The sequence below is a fragment of the Cyprinus carpio genome, chromosome B5 (genome assembly GCF_018340385.1).
Source record: "Cyprinus carpio isolate SPL01 chromosome B5, ASM1834038v1, whole genome shotgun sequence".
NCBI lineage: Eukaryota > Metazoa > Chordata > Actinopteri > Cypriniformes > Cyprinidae > Cyprinus > Cyprinus carpio.
In genome coordinates this window covers 5,797,199-5,812,392 of record NC_056601.1, presented here as the reverse complement: position 1 = coordinate 5,812,392, position 15,194 = coordinate 5,797,199, and the positions used below count along the sequence as shown (strand labels likewise).

Here is a 15,194-nt window from a genome sequence, read left to right as displayed (position 1 = left end):
AATATACACAGCAAAATTGTGTTCAGTCATGTATATTGTATGTATGTGTGTGTATATATATATATATATATATATATATATATTTGGCTTTATTGCCAAATGTGCACACACAGAAGGAATTTGTCTTGGTGAAAAGATGCTTCCAGTCAGTGGACAGTAACATCACCATCACCAACAACAACAATAAGATGATAAAACAATATAAAAAAAGCCTTATATGCATTAAACATTAATAATTCATCCAAAAAAAAAGAAAAAATAATCTACAAAAAAATCTGTTATTCCAAAGCCAAGTCAGTACATGGAAGTTAACATGAATGATTCATTCATTTAATTCGTTTGAAGTAACTTAAAATAAAAGTAGATATATTCAATTCACTAATTCCTAATTTTAAAATAGTGCAAAGAAAGTTGTAAAGAATATCTGCAGTGAAATTTTGGCAAAGTATGCAAAAAAAGAACAATGAATGTTGAAATCTATCTTGAATTTGTTTTGTTTAAAATTAAAATTGAAAAGTAATAACACTAGAATACAAAGTTTTTTGTGAATAGAAGAGGTTGGAGGGGCTTGGATTATTGATTTGGAGAGGAAGGGTTAGAACCACTGCTCTAAAATATGTATAATCCTTCAGTTAATGGTCTCCCACAGAGGTGCCCCACAACATCTGGCCTTGGTGCGTGTCTAATGGTTGTTAGTTACTACGAACGTGTTTATTATAAGTTAGGCCATGTTTTGAGGGAACTGATTACTCGAGCAATTGTTTTTCTTTCCATTTCTTTCCGTACTATTTAGACCAGTGCCATGCTGCAGAGGGTGCTATTCGCTTTTCTCACTCTCAATTCTTTTCAAGGGTAACTCGCTATAATAACATACAGTACTCTGATCAAAGATCACAGACATCGTGCAATCCACGACAGCCTCAAAATAAAATGTGATCTCAGCGAAGTCTGTCCAGCCAGGAGGGATAACCTCAGTCCAAGAAGTAAAGCTAAAGATGCTGAGATTAAAATGTTCTCACATCGATGGAGTTTCTAAAAATAGCCAGGCGTCGCAGAATGATGAGGATTCAGCAGCGCATCAGTAATCCAGCTGAGGCAGCCGCTAGATTACTATAAAAATCACATCTGATCTACCGGATACATCAGTCGCTCGCTCAATGCGCTCAAGTTACTATAGCAATAAGAAATGTTCGCTCGCTACGTTTGGCTGAAGCTGAAGGGAGTATCTCCGCCCACTGCTCAATGAGATGCAAATATCTACATCTGCTGCTACCAAAAGATCATTTTGTTCACAAACCCAACCCTCGTAATTTAGGATGTTTGGCTTTATCACACGCCGGGGAGGACAAAATGCAGACGGAGCGGAATCTCAGAACAACAACAACACTGTGATGAAAATATTATAATTTGCGACTTCAATCTCCAACTCATCGAAAATGGGATTTCTTCACCAGCTGCACCTTCTCCTGTGGAAAAACGTGACTTTAAAGCGGAGAGGACCGGTAAGAGTGTTTTTGTTTACATGTGTCGCGAGTATTTTTTTTTTTTTTTAACGTTATATATTTTAATTTAGGCCTTGATGGGTTTTTGTTTTGAGCAGACGGGCGTCATTCAGTCACGTTGAGGTATTGCAAATCATTGAGCATACAGACAAAATAATATGTTACTCGTGGCTTTGGTGTTACAATTTCATCACGATCTGGCCTTCTAAATGTTTTACAGTTTTCACATCTACTAAACAAAGTGGGCGGGCGGTGTCGTGTTGACAGTCGATCACCTACTAACAGGTTGTTTAGGAAACTAACAGGTTGTTGTCTGAACAATCTGTTGGTTCGAATATGATCACGCATCTCAAGCAAGTTGAGGTGCCGCTAAACAACCTGCTGCTGACGTTGATGGAAAAAAAAATATCATTTAAACAGATGCATTTAAACAAATATGGCATATGCAAAACCTATGGTTTATGACATGTCACTGGCCTTTAACTGTAAGAAAATATGATCCTGGTGCTTCAAGGACTGAAGTACTGTACAGCAGTCTTATACTAGACTACAAAAGACTATTCTTATTGAAACAAGGTAGTTCTGTCATTTTTAACTCCACATGGCTAATTTTGGCTTGTCTGTAGGAGTAGAGTAACCTTTATTTTTATCCTTGTGGGAGGAGAAAATGCAGTGTTGCAGGACCAAAATACTGAATCTGGGCCCAGTTGCAACAAACTCCCTAAGTTTAGAAAACCTTTATGTAAAATCCAAAATGTGATGGGTTTTATTACAAAGAGCTACATAGCAAAAAGCAGTTTCAGTATACAGTGGTGTCCAAAAGTCTGAAACCACCTTAAAAATGTAGTATTTAGAATTTCGATTTTTCCATTCTTTCTTTTCGCACTCTAATTAAAATAACGTTTCATTTGTGGTCGCAGACCTTTGGACCCCATTGCACACACAATATACAGTGTACTGTGAAAATATACATTGTGCCTAAATAAATATTCACAAAATACAAAATGAGCTAGAATATAGGCAGCATGTTAATTTAGATGTTACATTATAGCATTAATCTTAAAGCAAACCGGTAACTAGGTTTGTGAGTGATTGGACCTTTTGGGTGATAGAGCACTCCAAAAATTTATGCACAGGGCATGCTATTTGTTTTCCATGTATGTGCATGCTACAGCAGCCTTATACCAGATGACAAATTATTATTCTTAATGAATGAAAGTGTTATCTTTTATTTCTGTAATTTTTACCTCCACAGGGCTAATTGTGGTATGTTTGTAGGAGAAGAGTCATTTTTATTTTTTATCCTTGTGGGAGGGGAAATGCAATGTTGCAGCATCAAAATAAGTTAAGAAAACCTTTATGAAAATACCCAAATGTATTGGGTATTTTTTACCTATTTGCATCTGGCTGCAGGAGAAAAGGACATTTTCAGTATACAGTGCGATCCAAAAGTCTCTTTATTCTCTTTTCCCTAGCTAATTAGAATGCTTGTTATATAATTTGTAATGATTTAAAAAAAAAAAGCAAAATTGATACATTTTCATTAGAGGAAACATTACAATGTAATAAAAATATTGCCTATATGAAAATATAGAACTGAAAAGTATACATTGTGTATATTTGCAACATTCATTTAGATGTTTCATTTTAAATATGAATAATAGCATTCATTTTTGAAAGCTATCTTAAGGCCCATTCACACCAAGGCCATAATGATAATGATAAAGAGATAAAAAATCATTCTAAATGTAAAAGAATAGCAGAGTCTACACGACCACACCACAACTGTAACGATAATGGACGAACAGCAACGTTGGAATCACTTTTAAAAAATTATTTTTTACAATAATTGATTATTTATGAACAACAGAAAATTGACAGCCAATCAGAATCTATCCTGCTTCAAAGAGCTTGACAAAACTGCAGTTTGCGCTTATAGTGTTATGAACAGAATATAATTGTGCATTGGGGTGAATGCAAATATGGTTATCATTAGTTATCTTTATAGTTATCGTTTTTGTTGTGAACGGACCTTTAAAGCAAACAGGCTCATAACTTGGAGTTTCTGGGCGAAATATAGCACTCTAAATATTTATATAAAGGCCAGGCCATTTTTTTATTGTATGACTAAATGTAGCAGCATTTTAAGAATGCTTGTAAGTTAAAGGGAAGGTTGACTGCTTTTTTTTTTTTTTAAGCTTGATTGTGTTTATGGGGTGCAGTCTAACATGTGTTAATGCTTAGTTTAAAAAGGAAACGCATTATTTTTCACATAATTTACCTTTATTCCACACCGCTCTGTCCCTTCTCCTATAAATGCGCTGATCATTTCCTGCTTTTATGAAGCCCCTCCCTCAGAAATACGCGATGGACTCTGATTGGTTAGCTAGTTCAGTGTGTTGTGATTGTCTAAACTGCCTCTAGTGCGTGTCTAAACGTCCCGCCCCTCACCTCAGCACAATGTGCTCCGGTTGTATTGTAAACAATGGCGTCATCTATATTGCTTATCAATTTGAGACCGATTGAGACGCAGAGGATATTCATGAAGAGGATTGAGCAGAACCTTTGCAGGCACGGCTCTTAAATTATGGTATGTTTTTTGTTTGTTGTTGTCTTATACTTTTAGATATGCTGTTATTTGTAAATGATACTGCATCTGTTAGCTTTTAATATACGGTTTTATCCTGATTAAAGCTTTAATGGCAACCGCACGTGCGTCCGTATATAACGCTTCTCATAGCTATGTGAAAATGTGTAAATGAAACCGTTCATTGTTTGAGCTGAGCTGGTGATCTGAATGAAAGATTGAGAGAGAGAGATTCAGAGCGTGTGCAGAGCAGGGCAACGTGAGAAACAGGATTGAGAACCGCTGCTTTAGAACACTGATTTTGAAACTTGTGAATGCATTAGAATCGTCAGAAGACAGATTTACGATTAACATATGAATAGAGTTTTACGTGCACCCCTATTTTTCTTCCTCTTCTCTAAAGCAGCGCAGCATGGCCTCGCCCACTTAGTAGCATGTTCCTGGGGGCAGGGTTCGTCTGGGTTTGTGATGTCACAAACCCGGGAAGTAACTCGTTGTAGTCCCTACGAGCCATTTTTGTAGGCATTAAACTGCCAGAATTTTAAAAGACAGTATCTCTGTTTGCACTGAACTTTTAGCGCTGCAACTTTGCAGATATTGTTTATACTCAAACAGCAACATTACACACTAATGTTAAAAAAAGGGAAATCGCATCACCCACCCCTTTAATCCTTATCTTTATCATATCAGCTTTCTGTTACTGTGAAACCAAATCTGCTATTGAACAGAAGTGGGCTCTCAAGAGCCCTGTCCTAACACTCAATTAGGAAATAAGCCACACTACTTTGAGCAGCGTTTTGACCTTGGGAAGATACTTAATCACTAAGCATTGTTCCTATCTTTATGAGCCTCGCTGCTCCATTATGTTATTTTTAGAAGCAGTAGCATTTTACAATAGCTCACGTTTGCAGCAGACGTCAGGCTCCCTGAAGGTAAGGATCACCCCATTAAGAATAGTAACAGTTACGTCACTGGGCCAGTTTGATAGGTCCATTTCAGAGGCTGTTCGAAGGCTTTGTACATTGATGGGACCCTGGGAAGTGGCTAGTCAGCAAAAGGTTTATCCTGCTCTGTCCTGTGGATGGTAAATGAATGAGGTCTAGTGAGTTCAACTCTCCACTGGCTGCCTGCCTTTATTGGTTACTCACTGCTGATATGTCAGTGGTGAATGCTGTCAGCTCTTTATCAAGAGTGTGTGTGGTTTGATGGTGTTGCAGTGCAGGTCTGTTCAGATGTTTGTCAGAGATGGAGATATTTTTGCTGATTTGATGACGTAGTTCTGATTTAATGGGTTGATGGAGATTCAGTTGGTGGTTAACAGCTTTCCCCTAATGTTTGCAAACTGATATGTTGATTTAATGGTGAGGATGCAGTTATATTCAAAGCACTGTCATAAAATCCCTCACAGCAGCTAATAGCTTGATAGCTTGTTTGTCTCAGCTGTCTGAATCCCACAGACATGTCTGTATTACCCAGTCTAGGGCTGTCAAAATGGCTGAAAAACTAAATTCGAGACGTTTATTAAAAGTTGAACTTACATTAATTTTACATAGCTTTCTAAACATGCAGCTCTCTCGGGCGAGACGCGAGTGCAACAGTGATAGATGTCCCTCTACAAAATGGGATGAATATGCGTTTTGTGTGAACAGATTGGTTTCAGTTTTGATGTAAACAACATCTTCCCCGCATTGATTGTTCTCTTTTTCTGCAATATTTTGTATGAACAACGTAGCAGCGCAGCATCTAGAAGGTTCAACTGGATAGGATAACAAAAACATTACATCGTCATCGCATCTCGTGCGCCACTGATAAGGCTGCCTGACGCACACCTAAAATTCGAATGCAACGTTTTTGCATTCGAATGTGGATTTTTATGTTAAATTCGATGAATATTCTAAATTCGATTTTTTTTTGACAGCCCTAACCCAGTCACAATTTTTGATCAAGCATAGATGGCTCTCCATATTAAAAACCTGGCTCTTAAAATTAAGACTAAATGGCCATTTTCCAGAATCGCTTCTCTTAGATAAAGTAGTGCTTTGACTTTACATGTTCCCAATGAATTAAATCTAAATTGAAATGCATATTTTTATCACTATGTTTGGTTATTTAGACTAGCATGTCTTCCTAATTATGTTTAGTCAAAGACTATTGAATACCCAAGACGTGTCACTCTTATAGTTTTGAATGGGGAAAAATGCAACGCTCAATATGGCCGCTCAGCTCAATCGCAGGAAGCCCCACCTTCTGAATGAAGGAGCCAATTGCTAATCGGTAAAGTCAGTGCATCACTGCAGCTGCCATTAGAAGTCCCGGTTGGTATAGAAACAGTCAGCGTTCTGTTACATGCGCTAAGGACTGCGAATGCGCACTGGCTGATCTAGCCTGACTAATAAGCTTTTTATAATGCTATCTGATTTCAAATATCAAATTTAAGTGCAAGCATAGTGAACAGTTTTGTAGAATTTGATATTTCCACATTCAAAGAGATAGGAGTTGGACTTGCATGACCGAGAGGCGATTCAAAGATGGCCGCCAAGTCACATGACTAGTCTTAAAGGGACTTTGGTTTAGTTTAAACTTGTATTCCAATTTGATGATGTCACGGTGATTATGATTATATATGTGTGTTTTGTAACTCTGTTTTGTAATGTATTTCCGCCTGCTAAAACTATAAACTATAAATAGTATTTTTTTTTTAATTGGAAAACATTTTATTCTGAATGAGATAAAGACTGTTTCATTAATAAGAATCCACTCATCAAGGCCATGTTTTCATGAATCATGGTTTGTTCTGTGTTGTGTAATGCCAGTAAGATTTTAAATTGCTGTTACAATTTTTATTATTATTATTTATTTTTGCTACATGTGCGGCAGTCTGGAGCCCTGCTTAAACCCTCTTCCCCACTAGACTGGGTGCCTCTTTTTCTTTTTTAACAAAGCAATATTTCTACCTCCTGCCCTATAATAAAAAAAAAATCCACATTTCATAGTCTGTGTTATGGACTGTGTTACAGTCCCTGTTTGAAGTTTAGATGAACATTAACCCAAAATTGGTCTTTTAATGCACTGGTTGCCTTTACCTTATGACAAGTGCAACACAGGCTGACCTACTTCCTGCGTGCTTCAATCCCTGAACAATTGGTTGAAGCAGGGAAGGGCGAAACTGTCTGCGTATCTATGGAGACAGGGATAGAAAGAGAGAGAGATAGATGGATAAAGCGAGTAAGAGAAAGAGTCAAGACACAGACAGCAGACTGATAACCGGACAGTCATCAACAGAGCGAGTTATTGTAATGGCAGCTGTCTGAATTATGCATGCTGATTGTATGTTAATGGAATCACAGTATGTGTTCTGTGAGCTGGTTTTATGCTGTGATCTCACTAGTAGAAATGCAGATAAGCTACCATTTCATTGTTAAAAATTCCGTTTGTGTATTTAGGGATGATGGTATTGCCCATTTCTTTCCATTAAGAACAGCTACTAAAATGCAGTCTAAATGTAAGCTCAAATTTTCGATGACATCATAGATTAGTGCTAACTGTTTAGCCTATATGCCAGATATATTAACATTAAGTATTTTAAAACAATGTAAATATGCCATTTACTGAGTAGCAATACAGAAACACTAAAAGTACTAACACTGTGGTTTTTTTTACATTAGTTGCTTTAGCTTCCTTTCAGTGCTTTGAGAAATAACAGAGGACATCAGTGGTCCTCTAGTTTGGCAGACATGTAATCTGAGTTTGGCTAACTACAGGATTCCATTTTTGTGATGAAAATTAAATTGGAAGATCCATGAGAAGTATTAAGTGTTCAAAGATTGTTGATTCAGCAAGCAATAAAGTTATGCTGCACTAGCGAGCCCCTTTTGAGATTTAGCCTGCGTCAGTGAAAGACCAATCATATATGCAAGCACAAAATGATTCAATTACTTTAAAAGGAAGTTAATTGAGAAGCAGTATGTTTTTGAGATCCATTGGATTGTAATTAGAAATGACTTTGTGGAATGTGTTGTAATACAGCGATATGGCAGCAGAGTAATTATGGTCCTTGTATGGATTTTTTTAAATCCTTTTAATTCTTTCTTTTCTTCTCTAATAATTTGTCCACAACTCCATTCTAACTTTGGTTTGTACATCATTTTAAAGGATTAGTTCACTTCCAGAATAAAAATTTCCTGATAATTTACTCACCCCCCATGTCATCCAAAATGTTAATGTCTTTCTTTCTTCAGGTTTGTGAGGAAAACATTGTAGGTTCATTGCTGTTTCAATGCCACTTCAAAGGGCTCTACACAATACCAGTCAAGGAATAAGGGTCTTATCTAGTGAATAAAAAAAAGAAGAAAGAAAAAAAAATTAAATAAATAAATATATATATACTTTTTAACTGTCTTGCACTAACTTTACCTAATGCATTACGTTATCATGTTGGAAAGGTCACGTGTGACGTAGGCGGAAGAACCGACCCGGTATTTACAAAACGAACGTGCAAAGAAAGTCAAATGCCCTTTTCAAAAAAGGTAAAACTATGTTGTTGGATACATTTGAAATTGAAGGAGAAAATGAGATGGAGTTTTTCGCCCTACCCTTCCTTTTTAAACCAAAGTACACAGGCGAAGAACTAACCATGTGTGACCTTACCAATGTGATTATGTAATGCGTGAAGCTGCACATGTGCATTGCAGAGTTAATGGGAGATGAGTATTTGTGGCTAAAAAGTATATAATTTTTTATTTTTTTTTTTAAGAAAATGACAGATCGTTTCACTAGATAAGACCCTTATTCCTCAGTTGGGATCATGTAGAGCCGTTTGAAGCTGCACTAAAATTGCAGTTTGGACCTTCAACCCATTGAAGACTATTATATGGAGCAAAATTTATGCAGAACCAAAGCCTCCCACCTTCCCTAAAACTTTAGCATGGTGATTTTTGATGATGACTTCTGAGCACTGATATGTGCAAATGTATTAGTTATACATTTGCAAGAAGATTAATGTGATTAAATGGTTTGTGCGGGAGTGCGGCAGACCAGTACAGGAAACAGATGTGCACAGTAACATTTACTACACTAGGATGATTGTGTGACATGAATGCTGTGAACATTTTGTGTGCTTATGGAGCTTTGTGTCTCATTCACCAGTTGCATAAAGAAAAAGCGGTATTAAGGATAGTATGATGTTCATGGACAGTGTACTGTAGATCATAGTGATCTCGTCGTTAGAAAGCAGTGCTTTGGAGCATTTGGAGTATTGATGACTATCTGTCTGCTTCTGGAGTAAGTGGGGCACTGAAAGTTCCCCGTGTCCAGTGATGGTTGTCCTGCTAGCCCAGCATAGCTCAGGCAGCCTCCTGAATTATTGAGATCTCTACCGTACTACTGGGAGAAAAGCAGCCCTAAAGGAAGATTGGATGAAATAAACATGAGATAGAGGAGAAAGGGAATGAGGGATAGAGTGACAGATGGAAAGTACTGTAATGGTCAGCCGTTCTGGAGGAGCAAGATTTAGGTAGGAGAAAGTTGATGAACGGAAACGTCTTTTGTCAATGCAGTGCTGACAAGCGAGAGTCAATGACGTGAGTGCTGGAGCGAGAGAGGACTGTAATGAGGACAGGTAGGGCAGTGTGTTAAATGAGGATCCAGTGAGACAGTAGAGGTGTTAGAAAGATTGTTTTAGGCAAAGGTGAAGGAGGCATGAGACAAGACAGAAAGTAAATGAAGTGGGACAGGAAAGAGGGATTGTGGAGTACAGAACTCGAGAGGCAATGAGTTATCCTTTATTTCAGCAACAAGAACAGCTATAAAACCCTGACCTTTAAGCCTCTCGTTGTGTGCCTGCCTTAAATGAATGGCAATATGTGTCCAGAGTCAGGGACGGTCCCTCTTAAATGATAATTATTGCAGCAGTGTTCACCTTGTAAAACCAAGCTCAGGCAGGGAGCCATAAATTGGGGCAGAGAGAGAGAGATGGAGAGAACCGGGTTAGTTTTGGAGATAGATTTAAGTTTTCCACCAAAATAGTTCTGATTCTCAGAACTGAGTGTCTGTGAACTTAATTCAGAACCAGCCTGTATTTCCACTAAGAGCTGAACCATAACTTAACTGACTGTCACTACATACAGAGATCTTTCATTTCAATTTAAGTTTTGCATGTTCTAGTTTGTTTTGTCTCAGTCTAATCCCTCAGGCTTGTGACTTCAGTGGTTCAGTGCAGAATATTTCTGGCTTGTAATTGCCTTTTCTGAATTCTGAACATATAGAAGGATTCCATAATCAGACATGTCGACTTTGTGTTAGTTATGAAGGTAATTAGCACAACTAAACAGGTTGATTTTAGGTGATATGTATGACCTTAGCTCAACCGTTACAGGAAGTTTAAGGAAGTTATGCACCAAAGTTTCAAATGTAATTTTGTAGACGTTTAAATCTATGATGCACTAGTTACAGTAAAAAGAAGTAAAAATAAAAAGGAAGATATTTTTTTTCTGTCACATGAACTACCACACCTCTATAATTTTGGTAATATTAAGACTTTTTTAGGAAGTACAATTACTTCAGGATTACAGAAATAATCGGAAATAACCTTGAACTTGTGAAAATGGACAATTGTTTTATATACTAAACATACTAAATATGAAATATCTTATAAAATAAAACCTTTTAAATATGTTTCCCTTTGAAAGGTTTATGAACGTGTCTGCTGAGTTAAAATTCTGTTATTCTGTTATGTTAAATTTTGTATATATATATACAACACACACACACACACACACACACACACACACACACACACACACACACACACACACACACACACACACACACACACTCATATATATATCATAGATAATCACAGTTATCTTGTATAATCATAGCCCCCCAAAATTGATGAGAAACACAGTTTCAGCAACAATGTAGAGTCCCTACCCTTTTTCCATTTGCTTCATTTATCTTTTAAAAGCTTCTAAAATGTTACTTTTCTAACAGTCACCCGCCCCAGTTCCTGGAAAATGAGAGAAATTAATTGAAGCCGTCCATCAAACACTGTCAGGGAAGCGTGTTATTGATCTGTTTTTGTGTATGTGAGATTTTTATGATGGATATCATGAGTTTATCTGTGTGTGTGTGTGTGTGTGTGTGTGTGTGTGTGTGTGTGTGTGTGTGTGTGTAAGCCTACATGTTCTTTCCATATATGGCTCTTCTCCTAGTCCTGTTGTGTGAGTCACCTGTTATCGGTTCTTAAAGTGTGGTTCTGTTTACTTTTGTTGTGTAAGTATGGGAATGTATTTAATAAAAAATAATAAAAAACCAGACTGCTTTTTTCCTTAACAGTTTAAGATCTAAACTTTTCTAAAACTATAATCGAATGAATTCTTATCTTAATCATAATAAAATTTTTGCTGATATCAAAGAGAAAACCGCATCATTATTCCTTTAACTTGCCCTGTTGTATCCACCATGGGGACTGTGAACTCTGCGACTGCCCTCTCCACTCATTCTCAAGAACACTTGCTCTCAGTTTCTCTTTTCCCACAGCTCAACTGCTCTTTCAACTCTTTTCTTCCTTTCTTCTTCCTGCTCTTACATTCTGTCTGTCTCCTCCTTGCCCTCCTCAGGAGGAATGATAGCGTGTGTTCTTATTGAAATGAGGTGCAAGTGCTCTCAGCCTGAGCTAATTTTGTCCTCATGTATAAAGCATTTCATGAAATATTTACCACTTTGATAAACATGAAATATTCATCTATTATAAATGTTCCTTTTCACCTTCATTTTGTGATTTGTCATGCAAAGACCTCTGAGACAATAAGATAATTACATCATTAGAAAGACAGAATTGTGCTTCACAGTCTTGACCAATCAAATGTTTCTCTGATGCTTTGATTATTCATGCTATTTATGCATTATAATAGGCTTTTTAAAAATAATAATAATAATAATCTTTTCTACTGTCGATAGACAGCAGGGTGACTTATGGTTGATATTTCACAAATGTGCATTTGAATGATATACATAGTACAATTTATTATTAGAAAATGTGATATGCACAATATTTAATCAAAATGATTTTGAAAAATCATAGTAATTGTTAAAACATAGTCTTATCCGAACCTTAGGAGATCTTGTAGGCTTGAAAGTGTTAAGGCTAGTATTATTTTTCCCAGGCATCTCGCATCAAAACTTGAGCCAATGAATCATGATATTCCTGGCTCATTCACACTCTACTGGCTACTTAAGTATCCATTTTTTTTCTGTGCTTTTCTCTGCAGAGGGTATTTATGTGCCAAGATGTTCTCCTTTCACAGCCCAGCACTAAGAAATAGGGAGAACAGAGGAAAAGAAGACTGCAGTTTCCCTTTAACTAAGCCTGATGCAAAGTGAACACTGAATGGAATTAGTGGAGGGAGAGAGAGAGAAAAGCTGAAGGAGGGAGATTACAGAGTCAGAAAAGAGAGAAATGTTATATGGAGGACAGTCTAATTTCAAGGGTTTGTAACTGATCCTGTCATCTTCGATTCACATTCAGTATCCTGGTTGTAAGATGATACATTTTCTCAGGAGAGTCATGTTGGTGCAGGTGTAATGGGAGAACAATGGTAAAAGCCTAAGGACTCCAAGGCTGCATCATTAAAAATATAGTAAAAATAGTAATATTGTACAAATTTTATTACAATTTAAAATAACTGTCTGTATTCTATTTTAATATATTTTAAAATGTAATTTATTCCTGTGATAACTAAACTGAATTTTCAGCATCATTACTCCAGTCTTCAGTATCATGATCCATTAGAAATTATTTTAATATGCTGATTTGGTGCTCAAGAAACATTTCAGTTCAATATTAAATGGAATTTATTTAAACAGAAGGTTTTTGTAACATTATTTACTGTCACTTTTAAACAGTTTAATGCATCCTTGCTGAATAAAATAATTATTTCTTAAAAAAAAAAAAAAAAAAACTGACCTCAAGCCTTTTAACAGTATGCGTACAAACAATTAGGTTGATTAAATTAGATTATGTCATGTGCAGTTCATGGGGGTGTGAGGTTGCTCCTGAACTCTTTTGGCAAGTTTCTATGGTAACAGCAACTTTATGATTATGGGTATAGTGTAGTTCCTCATTAGGAATTTGGCAATATAAACATGCTTTTTTAAAGAATGAAGTCCTTTATATATATATACAGTACAGGTCAAAAGTTTGGAAACATTACTATTTTTAATGTTTTTGAAAGAAGTCTCTTCTGCTCATCAAGCCTGCATTTATTTGATCAAAAATACAGAAAAAACAGTAATATTGTGATATATTATTACAACTTAAAATAATAGTTTTCTATTTGAATATACTTTAAAAAAAAAAATTATTCCTGTGATGCAAAGCTGAATTTTCAGCATCATTACTCCAGCCTTCAGTGTCACATGTAACATCCAGTCTATCACATGATCATTTAGAAATCATTCTAATATTCTGATTTATTATGAGTGTTGGAAACAGTTCTGCTGTCTAATATATTTGATGAATAAAAGGTTAAAAAAGAACTGCATTTATTCAAAAAAAAAAAAAAAATTTCTAATAATATATATTCTAATAATATATTTTCTTTACTATCACTTTTTATCAATTTAACACATCCTTGCTGAATAAAAATATTGATTTTATTTAAAAAACAAAAAAGAAAGAAAAAAAAATTACTGACCCCAAATTACTGACCAGTAGTGTATATTGTTATTACAAAATATTTATATTTTAAAAACATAGCTTCTTTTTTTTTTTTTTTTTTTTTTTTTTTTATTCATCAAAGTATCCTAAAAAAGTATCACATGTTCTGAAAAAATATTAAGCAGCAGAACTGTTTCCAACTTTGATAATGAATCATCATATTAGAATGATTTCTAAAGGATCATGTGATAATGATCATAAAAATTCAGCTTTGCATCACAGAAATAAATGATAATTTAAAGTATAATACATTTAAAAACAATTATTTTAAATTGTAATAATATATCACAACATTAAACATACTCTTTAATCTGATCAAATAAATGCAGGCTTGATGAGCAGAAGAAACTTCTTGAAAAACATTAAAAATAGTAATGTTTCCAAACTTTTGACCTGTACTGTATATATATATATATATAGATATATATATATATATATATATATATATATATCTATATATATATATCTATCTATATATATATATATATATATATATATATATATATATATATATATATATATATATATATATATATATATATATATATATATATAAATAATATATATCACCTTGTCTTCTTTACTCTCAAAGCTCATGGTAGGTTCATATTGAGAAGTTCATTGTCAACAGTTTCTCTAATGATAAAATGAGCAGGATTTTTACTTCCAAAACCTGACTGTTGTGCTCTATTCTGGTATTCCAGGTCAGCTGTATCTCATATGCCACCATTCAAAGAAACAATGCTGCATAAAGTGAGATACTCCTCTAATTAGGCTTACCTTTCTGTGGCATGAAGTCTAATTTGTGCCTATGACAGCTGCTGTCTTCACTCCTGTATCCTTCATGCGCTTACAGAGTGGGAAACAATGCAGTTGACTTCCCATGGGCAAAGAATGATAGTTAGATTTTTATTCTGCTGTCAGCAGCCTACAGAGATGTCCTGGACATTGTTAATTTTTGTGAGTAGATCGGTCATTCTGTGTAAGAAATGTATCCTACATGGAGCAACACAGAATCAAAATCAGAAGTTAAAACTCCATTTCAACAAAGTATTGTTAAGAATCTATCTTTACTTTTGCCGTTGATCTTTACTTGTTTCAAAATGGAAATAAGATGTGGTGAATCGCTCTCACATCCAAAATCCTGTTCTCATTGTGAAGACAGATTGTACGATTGCGCACATTATTACAGTGCAGCCTATGCTCTGTGAGGCGTAGAGCCGTTAGCATAAAAATGTTAACTACTCCATTTACTGAAGGGAAAGGAGTTTTTGAAACTCTTCTGCCCTCCAAGAGACTCCTATTCTGCATGAGGCGATCTTAAATTCTGCCTGATAGAGGGATTATCTCGCTCCCTCAGTGGCGTTGAAGGATGGAGAAAGAAAGA

At 35.6% G+C, this 15,194-nt stretch overlaps 1 protein-coding gene across 1 annotated transcript in view; it reads left to right on the top strand.

Moving 5' to 3' along the window:
* Positions 1-875: 875 nt before the first annotated feature.
* Positions 876-15,194, top strand: part of LOC109081569 (ATP-binding cassette sub-family A member 2-like) — a 64,121-nt gene continuing 49,802 nt past the window's right edge. The window contains exon 1 of the mRNA XM_042723861.1: positions 876-1,502. Within this exon, the coding sequence (XP_042579795.1) occupies positions 1,437-1,502 (66 nt within the window). The 5' untranslated portion in view covers positions 876-1,436. The remainder of the gene's footprint in view (positions 1,503-15,194) is intronic.